Below are 18,102 nucleotides of genomic sequence, written 5' to 3' on the forward strand. Positions count from 1 at the left end.
AATCCAAATTTTCGTGTATTGCTCTGAGGTTGGAATGCAGATGTGTTTAAAGAGTTAACACTGTGGCTCAATCAGAAAGAATGCTTGGCAATAAGAGGAAGCCTGGATTAATGATGGAAAAGAATTCTTAGCATTTTATAGCAGTGGGTATTCGAGATGAGACACGGCTAATGATCAACTAAAAAGGTATTTGCAGCTGTGGTGCTACCTCTCCCCATAATGCCAACATTAATCAAGGTTTTTCATGCAGCTTTCCAGTCCATTCTATTTTTCATTGTCCTGAATAGAAAAACAGAGCTCATGCCCTATTACACTGAGTCAGAGACCATACTTCTGTGTCACCAAGAACGATCATACTTTATTGATTTCTAAAATCTGTACTTTCTGTGCTATGAAAGAAATCCATAGCAAAGCCCATAACAAAGCCAGTTTCATTTTTAAAGAAAAAAAAGCCTCTTGCAACCCCAAACTATAAATACCTCTGGGATGTGAAGCAGTTATCGGCATGAATTAACTGCTCATATATTTTATTTAAGTCTTGAATTACATCAAAACAGCAGCTATAATTACAGCATCTCTAAGTCTAGTTTTGGAGTCAGCCATCTTGTTGAAAGCCCTTGGCAGTGTGAAAAGCCAGTGAAATTGTGTAAGTCAATGTCCTGGCTGTTCTGATTCTGCCTTCGGAGTCAGAAGAAAAGCTTCATTATAGTAAAAAATGAAACATTTGACATACAAGTTATTTCCAGAATGGCTTCAATCTTTTTAAATAATGAGCCCCATTGAATCCTAACTTCTCAGCAAATGTTGATTATCTAAATTCCTTAAGTAAACTACACGTGATACAGCTTTTGAAACATGAACATGATCTTCCCTCATGTAAACAATCCTCTGCCTTTGTTGCCTGATGCTATCACATTTGGGTGCACATCCTTCTGCATTGCAGGCCCAAGCCTATAAAATGTTGCTATCAAATATCCACCCCGATCTGCAGATGCTTTATGCCTCTGCTTAACAGCCATGACTCATCCCGTTAAAGTCAACAAAGTTACAGTAGTAAAGTTAGGCGTGTGTTTGCAGGAATGGGCCCAGATTCTCAGAAGCATTTAGGTAACTCAAGATGCAGAGAGATGAGTAGTGAGGGAATTTCATACTGGTGTGACTAATCTCCCTAAGATCTCCTGAAACTGAGAGAGAGAGAGATGGAAGGTTTTAGCAAAGGGGCTTCAGGATGACTAAATTAGGCTCCTGTTTTGGAGCATCTCCTAAAGGAGCCTCCACCGTTCCCTGTAATTTTAAGAAGTGCTTTGAATGCTCAGTCCTGGTCACCCGGCTCACACAGAAATCAACAGGAGCCAGAGCTGAGGGTGCCCAGCCAAGCCTTGCAAGGAGCCTGTCAGAGCAGTAGCCTGGCAGCTATTTCCATCTGGGCAGCTCTGGCTGCTGAGCTCTGGGCACTCGTGGCTCTGAGTGGTGCCCACAGCGTGACCTGCAGTGCCTGACATAGCTTTGCAATCTCAATGCCCCACGTGCAGCAAGAGCAGAGGCTGTTGACACAGGGTAAAGTTTGCTTTTCAAACTCAAGGACCAAAGTGGGAATAGCAGGAAATGGTTTTGACTTCTAAAGACCTGGAGTTTTAAGATTCTTTTAAATAGACATTATAGATAAAATTCTTCATTCTTAAATGTATAGGACTGACTAAATGGTCAGTTTCTCCATTTTCTGTGGTGACGTATAAATACCTGAAATTGAAGGAATAGGAAGCATGCAGTGACTCCTGCATATTTTAATAAATATGGTGTATTTTGAGGATCCTCCAACAGCCATGATTTTGCTGTATTAAATAAAGTAGATTTTTTAGCACTTTAATCAGATTATGATGGAACATTATGCAAAATATTATGCAATGTAATGCAAAGTAATTAATGCAAGCAGAGAACATGAGACAGCTGAGCAGCATGCATTTGGGTTACAAACTGCCTGCTGATTTTCAAAATTTCTTTCTTTCTTAGATAGTGGTTTCCCGTTCAGAATCCACAACTCCACATGTCAGCTTTCAGCTGGACTCCCACCCCATCTCTCCCCAGGTTGTTGTCGAGAATTCATTAGCAGATGATGGCTATACCCTGGTAGTGACTGGGAAAAAGGTGAGTGGTCCATAATCTAATCCTCCTGTGCTCTGTGTAAACCTCTGTTCACACTGCTGCTTTCTGCACTGCATCCTCATGGCCCTGCCATTCCCTCAGAACACTGGGGGGTTTAAGTTTCCTCCAAGATATATTTATTCCCCTGCTAAACAAACTGGCAGCCTCATATTGAGAAATGCTTAAATAATGTAAGAGCTCGTGATGTAAACCAACAAAAGCCAGGAAATGCGAATTTTAAGGCTGAAAACCTGTCCCTAATTCAAGTGCTTGCAAAGACAAAACACACAATGGCTCAAGAAAAGAATAGTGTTCAGTTTCCTGGCTTTTCTTGGTTTGTGTGTCATAGCATTGTGACTTTTTAAGGACGGTTGTGTGTGCTAGAGTTACATACATGTCTTTAAAACTGTAAGTCAGTAAGGCTTGAAAATTACTTTAGCATGTAGTCTACAAAGAGTTAATAAAAGATGAAGAGCCATCATAAATATGCTATTGTCATAAGTAGATATGCATTGAAGAACAGGTTTAAAACATCAGCAGATAATATTACGGATAATCCTAAACCATAATCGTAAGCAATAATTTGACCCCTTGAGTTCCATAAGGCCTTACAGAAATACATCAGCCATAAAGATTGTTATTAATCATTTACTAGAAATGTATGAGTTATTTATAAGAGTGATCTTCAGAAAATGTACAAAATAAATTTAAGGAAGGTACTGAATTATAAAGAAATATAAGGCACTTATATAGTAATGTAATTATATATTGATTTTAATATTTTGACCAAAAATAATTCTTACCTTTTTAGAGTGACTATTTCATAACTATCCTGATATTTTAAGTAATATAAATTTTAAGTTGTATTTTAGGTAAAGTATGGATTTTTTTATGATAGGTGTTAAAAAACAAGTACATGGGCAGTCACATGCTGTAAGTGTGCCACAGATATTAATACAGCCTCACCAAAGTTGAAATAGCCATCATGCCTATTTTTACAAATGTATAAAGTAAGGCATACTGAGATACACTGCATAAACTAAGGCAAACTGAGATACTGGGAGGAGCACGCTGCTGCTTTCTTTCTCCATCAGCAAAAAATGCTATCTTGCTGTAAACACCAGATGCTGGTAGTAACTGTATATAACATTAAGATGCCTTTAGGGTTTCTCCCAAGCGAATTTAAAATCATGTCACTTAAATTACTTATAAGATCCTATAATTACTGAGCTAAAGAGAAGTCGAACTGTGGCTTGCACATCTGAAATCTGAGTAGCACCAGCATGCTATGCATAAATAGAGATTCTCCTTGCCACTTAGTGCATGTATTAAGAGGATGTATGCATCATGTCTCTCCATCGACAGATAACAAAGATCCCTCTGAAGGGGCCAGGCTGCCATCACTTCAGGTCCTGCAGCCAGTGCCTGCTGGCACCAGCCTTCATGGAGTGTGGCTGGTGCAGCCAGCAGTGCCTCAGGTCTTCCGAGTGCCCCAGCAACACCTGGACCCAGGACACCTGCTTGCCTAGGGTTTATGAGGTAAAGTGGTGGATTTCTTGCATTTATCTCTTGAGGGAAGAACAGTCTGCACTCTGTAGACATTTTCTATTCATGTAATCATGATAAGTCATCAGCTTTCCTCAACTTCCCCTCAGTCTTGATGTCCATGAATCCTCTGACTGGATGCACATGGTCTCCCTGAGTACTGTGGGCTGAGATGCTCATGGATGGACAGGTTTGTCTGATCATCCTTACCAGGATGCGAGATCCCTGGCCCTTCAAAGCACTTCTGATGGGGAAACAAGATGGGTCTGAGCCAGCCTGGCAGGCGTCCGACAGGAAAGCCAGTCACAGAAAGGAGCATCCCTTCTCTTAGGCTTCTCTCAGAGACAAAAGTGGAGGAAAGAACTTCCTGCCCAGAGCCACCACAGCCTGACCCAGCACAGGAGGTCCCTGGCTCCCACTCTTCATCCATCCCCATGCTGGCTCCAATGGTGGATGAAAGCCTGGTGTTTTTTTGTGAGAAAAATCCCTTCTTTCCCCTACCCAAGCTCCTGGGGAAGTTGTTTTTCCATAATGTCCCTTCCTGGCTCCTTTTTCCTGTGGGTCCACTTGGCACCAACAAGGAACAAGCCTGTAGCTGCACCCCCAGGACAGGGGCAGCCAGAGGCTGCTGCCAGCCAGCCAGAGCTCATCAAGGGTGTGTGAGAACAAGAAGGCACAGATGAGCAGGGAGCTGCACTGGTACAGTCCAGCTTTAATTCAGCTATGCTTAATGCAGGATTTGTACTGTATGTATGTGGGACCAAATCTTCCCGTGTGAAGTGTGGCATGACTGTGAAGGCAGAGGTTTGCAGGGCAGTTGATGGACTAGAAATCTAAGGGAAGGACAAGCATAAAATGTTCTGATAGCATTTACTGACACATTCGCTTATGTTAGTGCATTTAAACTACATCATCTAGTTAAAAATACATTTTCCTTTATTAGAATACAACTTACAAACAGACATGAAAGTTTGATATGCCAAACTCTTAGAAAGGGAGAAAAAAGTGGGTTTTAAATAAATAATGTATATCTTTCATCCAGGCATATGATTTCATGTACAACAATATTTTTAAGTTTTAATGTTTTAGACAAAACTGCTATTAATCTAGAAAGAAGTATAGAAACACATGTTTACAGGGTTGGGTTTTTCCATGTTCACCTTTCAGACATGAAATTTATGATTAACACAGCTAAATTCAGTGAAAAAACAATGAAGAGTTATAGGAATCAAACCCAAAATGGATGGAAAATGGAAGGGGGAGGGGTGGTTTGCCTGCCTTCTATGGCCATTTGCTTAGGGCAAAGGAGATGCACAAAACTTGCTAATGCAGAATGTGAACAGTTTACTTTTCCTTTATACAAACCCACATTTGTTTCGAAATGCTTATATTAGATAGTGAAATAATCCTTTACAGCCTTAGTCTGTATGAGATTGAGTCACCAATTCAAAGGTATGCAGTGAGAATTAGCTCTTATATATTTTTCTTTACCTCTGCAGGCCCAAGGTGCTCACCTATTCTGCACAGTTTGTTTCGTCTTTTCTAGAGCTCAAGCACCCTTAATGTTTTTTAATTTGCAGACTTTCCAGAACTGGCTGTATATTTCCATAGATCAAAAAATATTTCTGAGGCTCTGAACTGCTTAGTTTCTGATTTTCAGAGGGGCTGAACTCATGTAGCCCTCTTTAATTTCAATTTTGAATGTGTTCACTCAGCAGTTTTAAGAACCAAGAGACTGCAGCCCTTGTGAAGTGCTGGGAGGGGAGCACACATTGGACGTGGGGCAGTGGGAATAGTTGTGAGGCTGGGTGGGTGCTTCCATTCCCCATTGGCTCAGCCCAGCCTGCTCAGCACAAGCCCAGTCTACCCCTGTAATGAATATGGAGCTGTGACACTGATGGATCTGAAAGTGAATCTCAAATTACTGCATGCTGATATTGGTAGATGTTGCTTCCAGAAGGCTTGTAAGGAAAAAAAATGCAGCTGGATACTTCAATCCATTGGATTGCTAGCTGTTAAGACAAATTTCATGCTCTACTGGACCATGACATTTAACATGATTACTGAAAAAAATATAAAACAGATTATTCATCATCTTCTGATCTGTCTTGAAACTCACATGCATAAAATGTAGAAACAAGCTAGTTTTGTTCCTAACAAACGGAGGATGACCTGCTTTGCATAGTATCTGAAATTCAGTCCAAACCTCTCCCTAATATTTTGCAGCTTTCAGAGGGACAGATTGCTTGAGATATGTCATATGATCACTTTAACCTGAGGGGAGCAGATTGCTCCCTGAGGGTCTGCTCCAGTGGATGTTAGCTAACTAAGTCTTCAGTGATGTTTTCCCAGGTTATTACACAGAATGGTGTACAATGGGAAAAAAATTAATTTTTCCTCTCAGGAGGGATGGCAGAGAAGAAGCCCAGTGTTTTCCCATGGAGTCCTGCAGATCCTTTATCTCTTTCCCCTCCTTTAAGCACTTTCCCTTGGAGCTGTGGGTTGGAAAGGAGCAGTCAAGTCTGCCCAGACATAGACAGCATAGTAGGGCAGGCGCTAAGACACATCCCCTGCATAGCCCAGCTCCCAGTCTGCTCCCATCCCCTGCCTCTGCCAGCAATGAGGATTTTCATCAGCCTGGATGAGCCGATGAGAGTTCTAGAGGGAAGCCAGGAGGGAGTCTCCTCGGAGATCACTTGGTGCTGGAACAAATTGCAGGCATCTGCGCGTGGCGTTCAGGTCACGCTGAAAGGTGAAGGGTGTAAAAGAAGAAATAAATTGGTCTCCCTTCTGATTCTTTGTTGTGGTTAAAAATCTGACATGGTTTGTTGTTGTTTTTAAAGTGAGTCATTTTAGCTGACTTTTGTATCAGACATATCAAGAACATCAGGCCTTCTGCTGCCTGTTTGGGTTGGAGGCTTTGCTGTAAATTTCACATGTGGTTGTACACATGTGTTCTTGTCTTTGAATTAAAATGAATGTGCTAATGAAACTTTAATAAATAGGTATTTTCTTCCAAAAATATATTAAGTGGATATTAGCTGTGAACATAAATAAAAGGAAAACACAATGTTTTAAAGTTTTCCAAAAACAAAAAGTTAACTTTCTCCCTTAACCAAAAGTTCAGGGAGCAGCAGAATGACAGGACTTGCTCCATGTTATCAGCGGAGGTAACATAATATTTTTTGAATCCTGGATTTCATAGCATTTATAACTGGTTTGATTGTTTTCTGTTACTACCAATGCGATGTAAGTACACAGAAGAGGCCTAAAAATACCTCAGTTCAAAGACCAGGAGATTCACTGTCCATTCTTGTCAACACTCCCAAGAAAAAGTCTGGAAAACTACATTTGATTTTCAGACATTTCAGCATACAGAAAAAATGGAACAAATATAAATTTTGAATAAAAACAAGGGATTTTGGCAGAACTTAAAAACAAAACTTTAGGATTTTGTTTATTTATTTTTTGCTATCTACTTAGAGGTGTTGCCGCCTAAACTTGTTGACGAAATGTACTAAATACTTGCTACCCCTCAAGGCACACAGGTTGCTATCACAAGTCTCTTTTGCCATGTAAGATCACTAAAAACGTGTTCAGTACCTTCAGTTTTTATTCTGTATGGCTTTGTGAAGCCCTTATTTTGCTAACCTGTGGATTACATTTCAAACTCTTCAAATGCCACATGTCAATGTATTGTACAAAACATCGGGATATCCTGTACTCCCACAGAGCAATTTCATTTTCTGCTAGGGTTTTGTTATTTCAAAAATAGATAATGTGCTGAGATACTGAGCAGAGTGGAAAACTAGAATCTGAAGTCAAATCCAGATTTTGAAGAAGAAAACTCCAAAGAAACAAGGAAAAGTTAAACCTGTGAATAGCACAGATTTCATGGGCACAGAATGGCTCCGAGCTCATAGCTGCAATTGTGTGTCAGGGACTGTGTGAGTATCACTCCTTTTTTAAAGGATTTCTATAAAAGTGCTGGTCCTGCATAGGTTCTCTCTTTGCTCCTTGAGAGCTGATTCAAAGCTCTTTAAAACCGAAAAGGTTCCTCCTGGCTTCAGTGCATTTTAAGTCAGACTCTTTGTCTGGTTTCTAATGAGGGCAGTAAATTTCCCCATATATAGTATATGGTATAATTCTTTTGAAGTATTCTTCAGCTGCCTTTCTATCTACAATAGTTCATTTGTGAGAGTCTTGAAGTATAGCTACAAGAGAGTTGAAAAGAAATGTGCTGTCTTACTGGATTTCCAGATGAAATAATAGCCAAGTATCACTCAAACACTTTCCTTTCAGCTTGAAAATTAAGCCGGGTCCTTTGAAGGACACAGCTGTATTGCATTTTAGGGGCAAAATTATTATCACTAAAGCATTAAGATACTTAGGCACTATAATCACAAGTATAAATTCAGTCTCTCATTCCTTTCATTCTTTTTTGTTTGTCTGGTGGTACTGGTATGTTTGCAAAATTGTGCAGTATTGCTGAAAGTCCTCATAATTCCTGAACTAATGTCTTTTCTTTTTGGTTGGTTTTTGGTGGGTTTTGGGGTTTTTTTACTGACAGTACTAACCGGTACTTTTACTGAGTTTTGTGAGACTTCTATAGTGTTCCTACGTTTTTCCCACCATTGTTATATTTTACAGGACAATTTACAATACACACACACACACACACACACACACAAAAAAAAAAAAAAAAATGTATTTCCTTTGTAGATTGTCTCTGTGTTTCTGAGGGGCAGTTTATTTTTAACTTGGAATTAGAGGTGACCAAATGTAAAATGTTTAAGGAAAGAATAGCAGAAGTCATGTTAACTTTATCACAGTCAACGCAATATTGGATTATGGTGTCTTTGAAGCTACTTCACTCTGAACCCAACTTCCATCAAGCTGGCAAAAAACGGTCATTTGGGGGCCCTTTTGTGTTCAGCATTCAGCTTCTAACAAAATAAGTATATTGTATGTTTAACACACCAGAAATAAGATGTGAAAGACAAGAACTGCAGGATTTAAAAGACTATTACAATGCACAGCTTGTTCAGTGCCCCTAAACACTATCTTTCAAAGCCTTCTAGTATAGGTTTTGTTATTTATTGCTACTGTCATAGAAAGCTCATAATGTGACAAATGAAAGGTGAAGAACAATTAAGATGAATGCTAGGACATAGTCTACTGAAAGAAATGCTTTTCTAAAATTATTCCTTTGCCCATTCTTTAGCTCCAAGTGAAGTTCAAGAAAATCTGATTCAACTAACACAATATTTTTTTAACAGATTCTCCCAAGCAGCGCTCCCATAGAAGGTGGGACAAAATTGACACTGTGTGGATGGGACTTTGGATTCAGCAAAAATAATAGATTTGAATTAAAAAATACAGTAGTTCATATTGGAGGACAAATTTGTCCTCTGGAAATGAAATCTAGCAACAAAAATAGGTAAGAAACCTAAAATATTAATTTTCATTTATACAGATGTTCTTTATGTGGTATGGAATTATTGCAAATACAAACATTCAGCCTATAAGTATCATCTCTGATTCTGAAATTTCAAATTTGAAGAAATCCTGTGGTTTAATAAACTCATCAAGAAAAACAATGCTCAAAATGGAGACGAAATAAAACTAGTTTATGCCAATAGCTCCTGCAGCAGGTTTTCTGATTTGTCTGAGAAATGCTATTCAACATCTGTGAAAGCTGGCAAGAATGAATCTATTCAAAGGTTTGAAAAGGGGGCAGTTCCTTTGGCTGGGATCCTGCTGGGTTAAGTTGTGTCACCTCTGTCTTCCTGATCTGTAAAGCTGCTGCTCGAGAGAAGTGTGAGAAGATGCAGTTATTTCGTCATCCAGAGGCTTATGACCCCTAACTGCACCTCTCCTCCTCAGAAATAAGTATCTGAGGCACAGGGATAATGGGTTAACTTTAAGACAGAGGTTACTGTGATTGTTGCCTTGCAGAAATACAAATTCAGTAAATATCCTCTCTCTACCACCAAAGCAAAGCACAAATCATGGCACAGCTTTGCTGTTCACATACACAGCAGTGCAGATACTCCAGCAAGTGCTCCAGAAGTGTTGAGCACTCTCCTAACTGCTGTTCTGGACAGTTTCAATGGAAACAAGATGATTTAAGGAGACTAGATTATATATGAGACTATGTTAATGTAATATAATACATTGACATATGCTGCTGCAGAAGTTCAAGTTTAAGTTTTGGTAATATTTACTTTTTTATAACAAGCTCATGTATATGATTCATTTTTTCTAATGCTATTGTCTGCCAAAATTTGATATTTAAAGGAAAATTTTTACAAATCCATCAGCCATTGAATAGAGATATTTGTTTTTTCCGTCATGCCTCTTTTTTCTAAAATATATATGATATACTAAAATTATTTTCTGTGGCCAAGTATTATAAAGTCCACAGCATTTGTATTTATTATTAAGGATGAGGGCTACAGTTCTTTTAGCTATTATTTCTGAAATGTCTGTGGTGCACATAGATTGATGATCTGTTTAGTATGGATTCCCCATTATTATGAGTTTGAAGTAGTTCTATATTAATATGAAAAAATCAATCAGAAAAAAAATGTAATCCCATTTTTTTCCTTGTTTTCTAAAGGCTGGAATGCACAGTTCCTGCTGCAAAAAGTCCAGGTTTTAATATATCCAGTAGTGTTTCTGTTGGACATGGCAAAACACTATTCAATACATTTTCATACGTGGTAAGCACTAGATTAAACTTTTATAGTCAAAATTAGCTTCAATATTAACTGTTAGGGACTCCTCATGAGTCCAGTCCAGCATAGTAAATTCTGTATCCATGTTGGCTTTATTGTTACTTCATGGTAATGTTAACAAATGTTTTAAGTCCTCTCAACATTTTGAAAATATGTTCATAATCCACTGGTTTTATTTTTACCTCCCCTTAGAATCCTGTAATAACAAGTATATCTCCCACCTATGGCCCCAAATCTGGAGGAACATTGCTGACTGTAGCTGGAAAATACCTAGACAGTGGGAAATCCATGAGGATTTTTGTTGGTGAGCAACCATGCACTTTGAAAAGGTAATGTACTAACTAAAACACAATGCCTTTAATACTGAAATGTCTTGATTAAAAGCCTTGCAGTTAAAAAACCAAACTCAAACATTTGCTTTCCTCTTCTTGTGTCACTTATTGGGGAATTTATAATAAGCAGTAAGTATCCTGAGTTTAGGATACTTAAAAGATTTCTAAAAGGAGCTACAGTTCTCTGGAAGTCTTGTTTATTCTCTAGTGTCTTCATTAACCTCATTGAAAGGTTGCATAGAGAAGTGTCAAATCAGCTTCTAATGGACAAGAAACTGCTTATTTCCCATCATTTTTGTCACCCTGATTCCCACACACTCAGCCCTCTCTCTTGTATTAGCAAGAGCTGCTGCTCATGCAGCAGCTGCCAGTGAGCAGCCAGTGGGCACAAGTTACCATTTCCTACTGCCTGCCTGGGTGGAAACCTGGCCAGGGTGACAAGTGTCCATCCCATGCAGAGGAGCACTATTTCTGCACTGCTATCAGAGAACAGCCTACAAAACAGAGGCAGCATCAGTTTGGCAGCATCATACTTCCCCTGGTATTTAGAAAATTGTTTTGGAGGTTTAAGCCAGAATTTCTTGTGGCTCTGTACTGGATCCAGCAGGAGCTCAGTCACAAATCTGTGATGTGTTTGATCACCAAACACAGATTCTCCACTATGGGTAGATGAGTTCTGAATTTGGTAGCCATTCTACCATGGCATAAATCCAACTTGGTTCTCTGCTTAGGAACAGCAGGGTGATTCCAGAACTGTCACTTCTGTGGACAAGGCAAAATCTGGCCTATTGTGTTCCTGAAACAGGACATCCAGCAATTCCTCTGAAATTTGAGCATCATCTGATGATTATGGAAAATCATAGTGGTTAAACTTCACACTTGTGGAGACCACGGGGAAGCAGTAGCCTATAAGTTAACACAAGACTCAGAGTCAGGAGAGATTAAATTTATTCTTTACTGCTAAATCATTTATTGTATGTTCTTGATCAAATCAGCCAAGTCTGACTAAATCAAGAAAGAGGATTTAGATATTCGAGTGTGATCACTGAAAAGATCTTCATGATTTTTCCGTTCCTTAAGAGTTAGGGTTGCATTTCTTGGTGTCTTTGTCAGCTAATGGAGAAATAAATAAACCTTTTGGGAATGATTCATTTGAGACATCTACTATGGGGGTGGGACAGCAGCCAGCTCAGATGCAGATGTTGGTCAGGTCGACCTCTAGGTACTGAACAATAGCTGAGACTTTCCCAGTAAGTATCTCCAGATCCCCTCTTTCTCACTAGCTGAATTGTCTGGAGATTTCTGTGTAAATCTTAACCAATTTCTCAAGGCAGGTGTTCCTCTAGCTAAAAAGGCAGCTTTCTCCAGTTCTGAGGGCAGCTAGAGCAAGGTTTACTTGTTTCCTTTAAGAGATGTTAAAAACCTTCCAGATACAGATGAATTAATTGCTATCCCTTATGGTGAACCCCACCTTCCTGGAAAGCTTCAGAGGTTGTAGCAAATGTCCCTTTTGTCTAATTTGGAGACCATCTCTTACATTCTATGAGAAGAACCTCACTTGGCCCATGGATGTGCTTGGGGCCAAATCCCTGAAACCAGCTGGTAGAGTTACATTTACTTCCCAGTCAGTTGCCACCCTTGTCTTTGATGTGCCCTGCTCCCTCTGGCCACATTTCAGGATCCTCCTGCTGTCCACTCACCCACTGAGCTTAGTGTAGGAGGAAGAGGACTTCCATGGCCAGACATGATAGCAAGGGAAAGGTGAATATCTCAGAGACTCCACTGAATTCAGCCAGCTCTTCTTGAATTTTGTCCTTCTTTCTCATTGTCCTCGGCCTGCCTCTCAGCATCTGGTACATCCCACATGAGCATCCTTACTTGAGGCTTTTAACACAGCATAAGTCCTGTGGATTTGAAAGAGGCATTATTTGGTTACAGCAGATCAAATCATTCTCCTTAAACCTGAAGTGTGCTCTTGTTTTCCAAGCTGGAAGCTGCCTTTGCAGGGTTCAGGGGCTCATGGGGTTGTCACCAGTACTGGGACAACACCTTCCATCAGAAAGGTGCAAGTCAACTGAATTAAGATTAATCTTGAGCTTAAGCCATGCTGTTGCAATTTCTACCTTATGTCATGCTTACTTGTTGCAATCTGATTATCCAGCAGGAAAATCAATGACTTTTTTACAAACAGATCCTTAGGCAAGGCTGGGGCTCAGTAAAGGACAGTGTTTTAAGCCAAGTACATGTTTTATAATGGTGACAAGCAATCTGTTTTCAGTCCTCCCAGCATATCGGCGAGCACTGTGGAGTGCTACACTCCAGCACAGCAAATTCCCCAGGAATATCGTGTGAGAATGGAAATCGATGAAGCTATTCGAGACACAAGCAGCCATTTCACATACAGAGAAGACCCAGTTGTTTTAAAAATTCATCCAGCCAAATCTTTTCTTAGGTGAGTGAAATTTTCTTATATAAATAATAAAAGCAGCAAATGAACGAAGAACGGCTATGCCGCTCAGCAATCTATCAGAAGAAATTGCATTTTTATCGCTATCTTCCGTGCCAATTGTTTCTATTATGGTGCAGTTGCAGAGGGCAAATCATTTCCTTTCAGAGGTGAAGGAGAAGGGGGAAGGGTGCTTCTTTTCTCTTTGTGATTTCACTCCTAGCTGCTGCTGAGCCTACCTGTGATGTCCCACTGAGATACCCACTGCACTGCTAAGTGTGTCTTCTATGCTGTGTCTGGACATTACACTGATTGCTGAGGAAAATCATTTAATGTGGCAAGTCAGCGGACTCAGGAGAACAAATGGGTTTTAAAATAGTCTAAATCCAGTGCTATATAAACATTATGAATATATATGTATGCTAGTATGTGTGTGTTTTCAAGTGACATATTTATGGTCCCAGTAGCTCTAATCCAAGCCATCTGCCTTTGCCAAAAAAATGTCAGCAGTAAAAGAGTCACCTTTTTCAGCACCACTGAACACAATAGGTGAAATAAGTAAGTTAGCAAATACAAAGTACAAAAAAAGCGACCTCTTTTAAAATTTATGCATTTGTTTTATACCCTGGCTTATCACAGTTTTAAAAATTATTTTTCTTTTCTCTTTTTGATTAGTTGTTATAGTAAATGTAAAATCTGTTTCCCAGAAAAATTATCTCACTGCTCAAAGCTATGTATTTGCATTTATCCAATACATGTCCCTAATTATGGTTTTATGTTATCATTAACTCTAAAATATAATTTGTAATTAACATTACATTATCACAGCAGTCATTTATTCTACTTATCTTCTCTTTTTCTTTTCCTTCCTTTTTTTTTTCTTCTTTTGCTAAATTTTCCTAGTGGTGGAAGTACAATCACAGCTCAGGGAATCAACTTGAACTCAGTGTGCTTTCCTCAGATGGTGATTACTGTACCTAAACTAGGAATGAACTTCTCTGTGGTGAGTCAATCTTAGAGAACACAATCTGTTATCTTTTCATCTTGGTGTAGTGAATGGTTGTGAATTTTCAGCCAAATACTTTGACTTTTGCCTTGAAACTTTGGGGCTTCTACTGATATTTTGATGTTTTCTGCAAAGACTGTTTTCACTGTACAGGAAAAATTCAAAACAAATTTGAAATTAAGGTGAGGATAAAACAACTGTTTCCAATAAACCTTTTCCAAAGAAATAAGGCTAGTACAGTATCTGATAAGAAGATTTATATATTTCAATTTAACAATACAAATTGAATGACTAAACATGCAGCAGTGCAATATAGATGTATCAGATTACGCGACAAGTTCAGGCACTACTGTGATACTCAAGTGGTGACTGTGGGTGCATATCAAAGGAAGAGGAGGAGTAAATATATAAAATCAAAATTAAGTATTATTTTTAAGAATTTCTGATTGCCAAAATCTCTTTTGGGGAAATCTGTTCCTAACTTTGATAAGTTCATTAAGTTTTAAGATGGATTTGGGGTCTTGCAATTGGGTACCTCTGCTTAAACAGCAGGTGTCAATCAGAGATGTAAGTCTTCTTTTTTTTCTTTTTGTTCCTGAGTCAACACTACACAGTGTCCAAATCTAAGACTATGTCATCTGCTTTAATTCTTATAGGGCAAAAATGGCATTTGTCATCTAGTTTTACTGAAACTGCCTTCTGTAAGCTTTTGTCTTCACATCTGTGTTGTACCTCCAACATTTTCTTATCCTGTAAGGTTTGTTTAGTTTGTTTGAAGCTAAATTGCTAAATTGACCTACACTCTTTATGACATGCTACTTACTGTTCATATTCTCAGCTTATTTCTAATGATCATCATACACTGTTTCCTGAATTGAATTCTAACTATTAGACCTAGGTTTGCTCAATGCATTTTAAATGGTATGTCTGCAAATTTGCAGTCTTTCATAGCTTCAAGGTCATCATATTCTTCATGATCCTAATTTGTATAATATTATGAGTGTCAGGACCTGAATTTCCGCAGCATGTAGTCGTGGCTTGTAATTTAATAGGTTCAGATTTTAATCTAAAAATCAGTTCCTTTCCAATGTAACACAGTGTTAAGTGTTATCAAAAAGTCACTTTACCCATCAGTCAGAAAATAAAATCTTTTAGTGAAATCTACCAAACTCAAAATTTATTAGATTTTGAGTAATGTGAGCATAATTATTTCTAAGCACAAAGGATTTTGAAGGAAAATATTGTTGCTGAAATCAAGTCTTGAGATTTTGCTTTGTGTAAAGATCATTTGTTTGCTTTTTCTATTCCCCTGTGGGAATATGCAATATTGTTTCTCTTCAGGCCCTGATACTGTACACCCTGTCAAATATTTAGGACTTCTTAGAATCTGAACAGATTTGAAAGATCTGAAGTTTTAAAGAAAATACACTGTCCAAAAGTGACTGGCAACTCCAGGCAATAAACACCATAGAATTTACTCTTTCCCCCAAATACTGGGGAGCAACCTTGAGCAGTGTTTTGCTTTCATTCTGCCTTTAAGTTGTTGTTGAAAAAAATCCTGGACTTAGTCAGTCAGAATTATCTCCTTTACTCTTTTTCTTTTCATACCATGCAGTGTGTTTGACATTTGCCAACAAACAAATCTCCTGCCACTGCTGATCTCTAAGGAATTGAGATTGCCCCAGTGTATGAGCAGGTGTACACAAGGTCATTCTCCCTGCACAAAACGTGGAATATAACCTCAAATGGATTATAATCCAAAGTGGTTTATACTTTGACATTGCCCAAGCAATATATTTTTGCTCTATTGAAATTAAAGGCTTCTGGCACTCAGTTGCATTCTCTGCCTCAGTGGCAGGCATTTGTTCTGCCACTATCCTCTACCTCAAGCATATTTCTAAAGGAAGAGTATTAATTCTCAGGTAGAAAGGGAAGATTTATAAGTGGTGTAACAAGATTGTACTGTGTAACTGAGGAAATTTCTGGTGGAGGATGCCTATGGCTGTAGTCTTACCCATCCTGCACTAGAAGTTCTGGGCTCTCTGCATGGGAGATATACCAAAAAAACCCAAGTTCATCCAGTCATTATTAAAATAAACAACAATGAGGAACTATTTCCAGCAGAGATCCAGACCAACTATGCCTTTTATAAAGGAGAAGACAGGTTGTTTTCCTGAGCAGACCAAAGAAGTGCTCAAGAAGTGCTATAGCTGAGGTAATGAGTCTTTTTGCTTCCTTAATTTGGGAGAGGATAGCTAAATGAATCATTTTTTAAATTGTTATTCAAGCCCTTTTTCTTTTCAGTTTTCTCTCACTAGCCTCCTCCAAGAAGCTGCTTTTGTCAGCATTCAGAAACTCTGGCTCTTGGGAAAACCAAAGCCAGCACTGAGACACATCCCAAAGCATCAAAGGAAAGTACAGCTGGGAGGGACACAGCAGCCAAGCATGGCCCACTTCCCTGTGCCAGGAGCAAATGTGCCCAGACCACTGCCTACCAGATACTTGTTTAGGCTGTTATTAAAGCTCCTTGTGAAAGACATTTCACAATCTTGCTTAAACAAGCTTTAGAGAGAGCTGCTCTACCTGCTTACCCAGTGGTTTGGAAAGACTTCTTTCTAATAATTAACCCAAATCCTGTGGCTAATTACCTATCTTCTTGTTTAACCCTCTGTGGAGACAAGCAACAGATTATAGGTCCCTCCTGCTAATTTTATATATTTGCACTAAATTATGACTCAACCTTTCTCTTTTCCAGTCAAAACAACCAAACCACTCCAAATTCTCCTGATAAATGCTGTTTCCTAGAGCTCTTCTCATTCTTTCACCCACCTCTCAGACCCTAAAACTGGCAGTGCCCAATTTAAAATGGGTCTCACCTTTTTCTGTCAGCTCTCTATCCTCAGGTTTTTTGTGGCCTAGAGTCCTGATGGAGTCACAATGTAGGTGGAGGGTCATTTCTGTAAACAGCAGGAGCTGTTGGGGATGCTCTGCATCCCAAAGTCTCAGGGAGCAGAGCCAGCAGACATGCCCTGAGGCATTTGCTTTTCTCTGCCTCTTTCCATCCCAGTGGTAGAGGTGAGTGGTACAATTGATGCAAAAGTTTTTCTGGAAGAACTTCCTATAAGAAGAGCAGTTTCACTGAGATGGAAAAGTTTTGGGCACAGTATGCCAGCCCCTGTAGAAGAAACATTTAAATTGAGCTTTTCAGCTTTCATGTTTGTAGTTTAGTATCTCTGAAAATTTTTCTTCTATAGAGCAAAAAATGCCTTGTTTCTATTTTACTGTATTTTTTTCATATTTATTTAAATTTCCTTAAAATTGTTCAGTACTGTGTTCACACTTGTTGCATTTATATTACATTTTATGTTAATACTGTCAAAATAATACATTTTGCCTTCTCTGAATTTATTTCAATGAATGAAAAAAATGTATTGAACCATATGTTTCAATAATTGCAATGTGTTTTTTTTTTTTAATTTCTATTTCATGAGTTCTTTTGATCATTTGTTCCAACTAGGAAAAAAAAATTGGAATTTAGGCAGTGTTGCATAAATTCCCAAAAGCTCTAGAGAATGCATAAGAATACGGAAACCTTCTCACTTCTGTTCACATATCCAGTTCCTGTGTGAGGTACACAAGCAGGGAAGCAGCTTGTTCCCTCCTTTCATTGTGCCTGTAAAAATACCCAAGGAATACAGTTTATACCCAAATACCCAAGGAATACAGTTTATACCCAATACCCAAATACACAGTTTGGAATAGTGTTTGATCAGGAACCTGTGCTGTAAGTCATGCTAGATGACTCTTCTGCTTCTGAAGCACTTGGGAGTAATATTTTTTTCTTTGAAAGCCTGTAGTTTGCCTTGATTCCCCCAAAGTGAACAAGTGGTC

The 18,102-nt window shown here is 38.8% G+C and overlaps 1 protein-coding gene across 1 annotated transcript in view; it reads left to right on the forward strand.

Moving 5' to 3' along the window:
• MET (MET proto-oncogene, receptor tyrosine kinase) overlaps positions 1-18,102 on the forward strand; it is a 70,218-nt gene that overhangs the window by 23,233 nt on the left and 28,883 nt on the right. The window contains exons 3-9 of the mRNA XM_071423692.1: positions 2,011-2,145; positions 3,508-3,681; positions 8,967-9,127; positions 10,310-10,412; positions 10,620-10,756; positions 13,038-13,211; positions 14,109-14,208. Of these exons, the coding sequence (XP_071279793.1) occupies positions 2,011-2,145; positions 3,508-3,681; positions 8,967-9,127; positions 10,310-10,412; positions 10,620-10,756; positions 13,038-13,211; positions 14,109-14,208 (984 nt within the window). The remainder of the gene's footprint in view (positions 1-2,010; positions 2,146-3,507; positions 3,682-8,966; positions 9,128-10,309; positions 10,413-10,619; positions 10,757-13,037; positions 13,212-14,108; positions 14,209-18,102) is intronic.

This window comes from Agelaius tricolor, unplaced genomic scaffold (genome assembly GCF_023055355.1).
Source record: "Agelaius tricolor isolate 1412-34295 unplaced genomic scaffold, bAgeTri1.0.p SCAF_3, whole genome shotgun sequence".
Lineage (NCBI taxonomy): Eukaryota > Metazoa > Chordata > Aves > Passeriformes > Icteridae > Agelaius > Agelaius tricolor.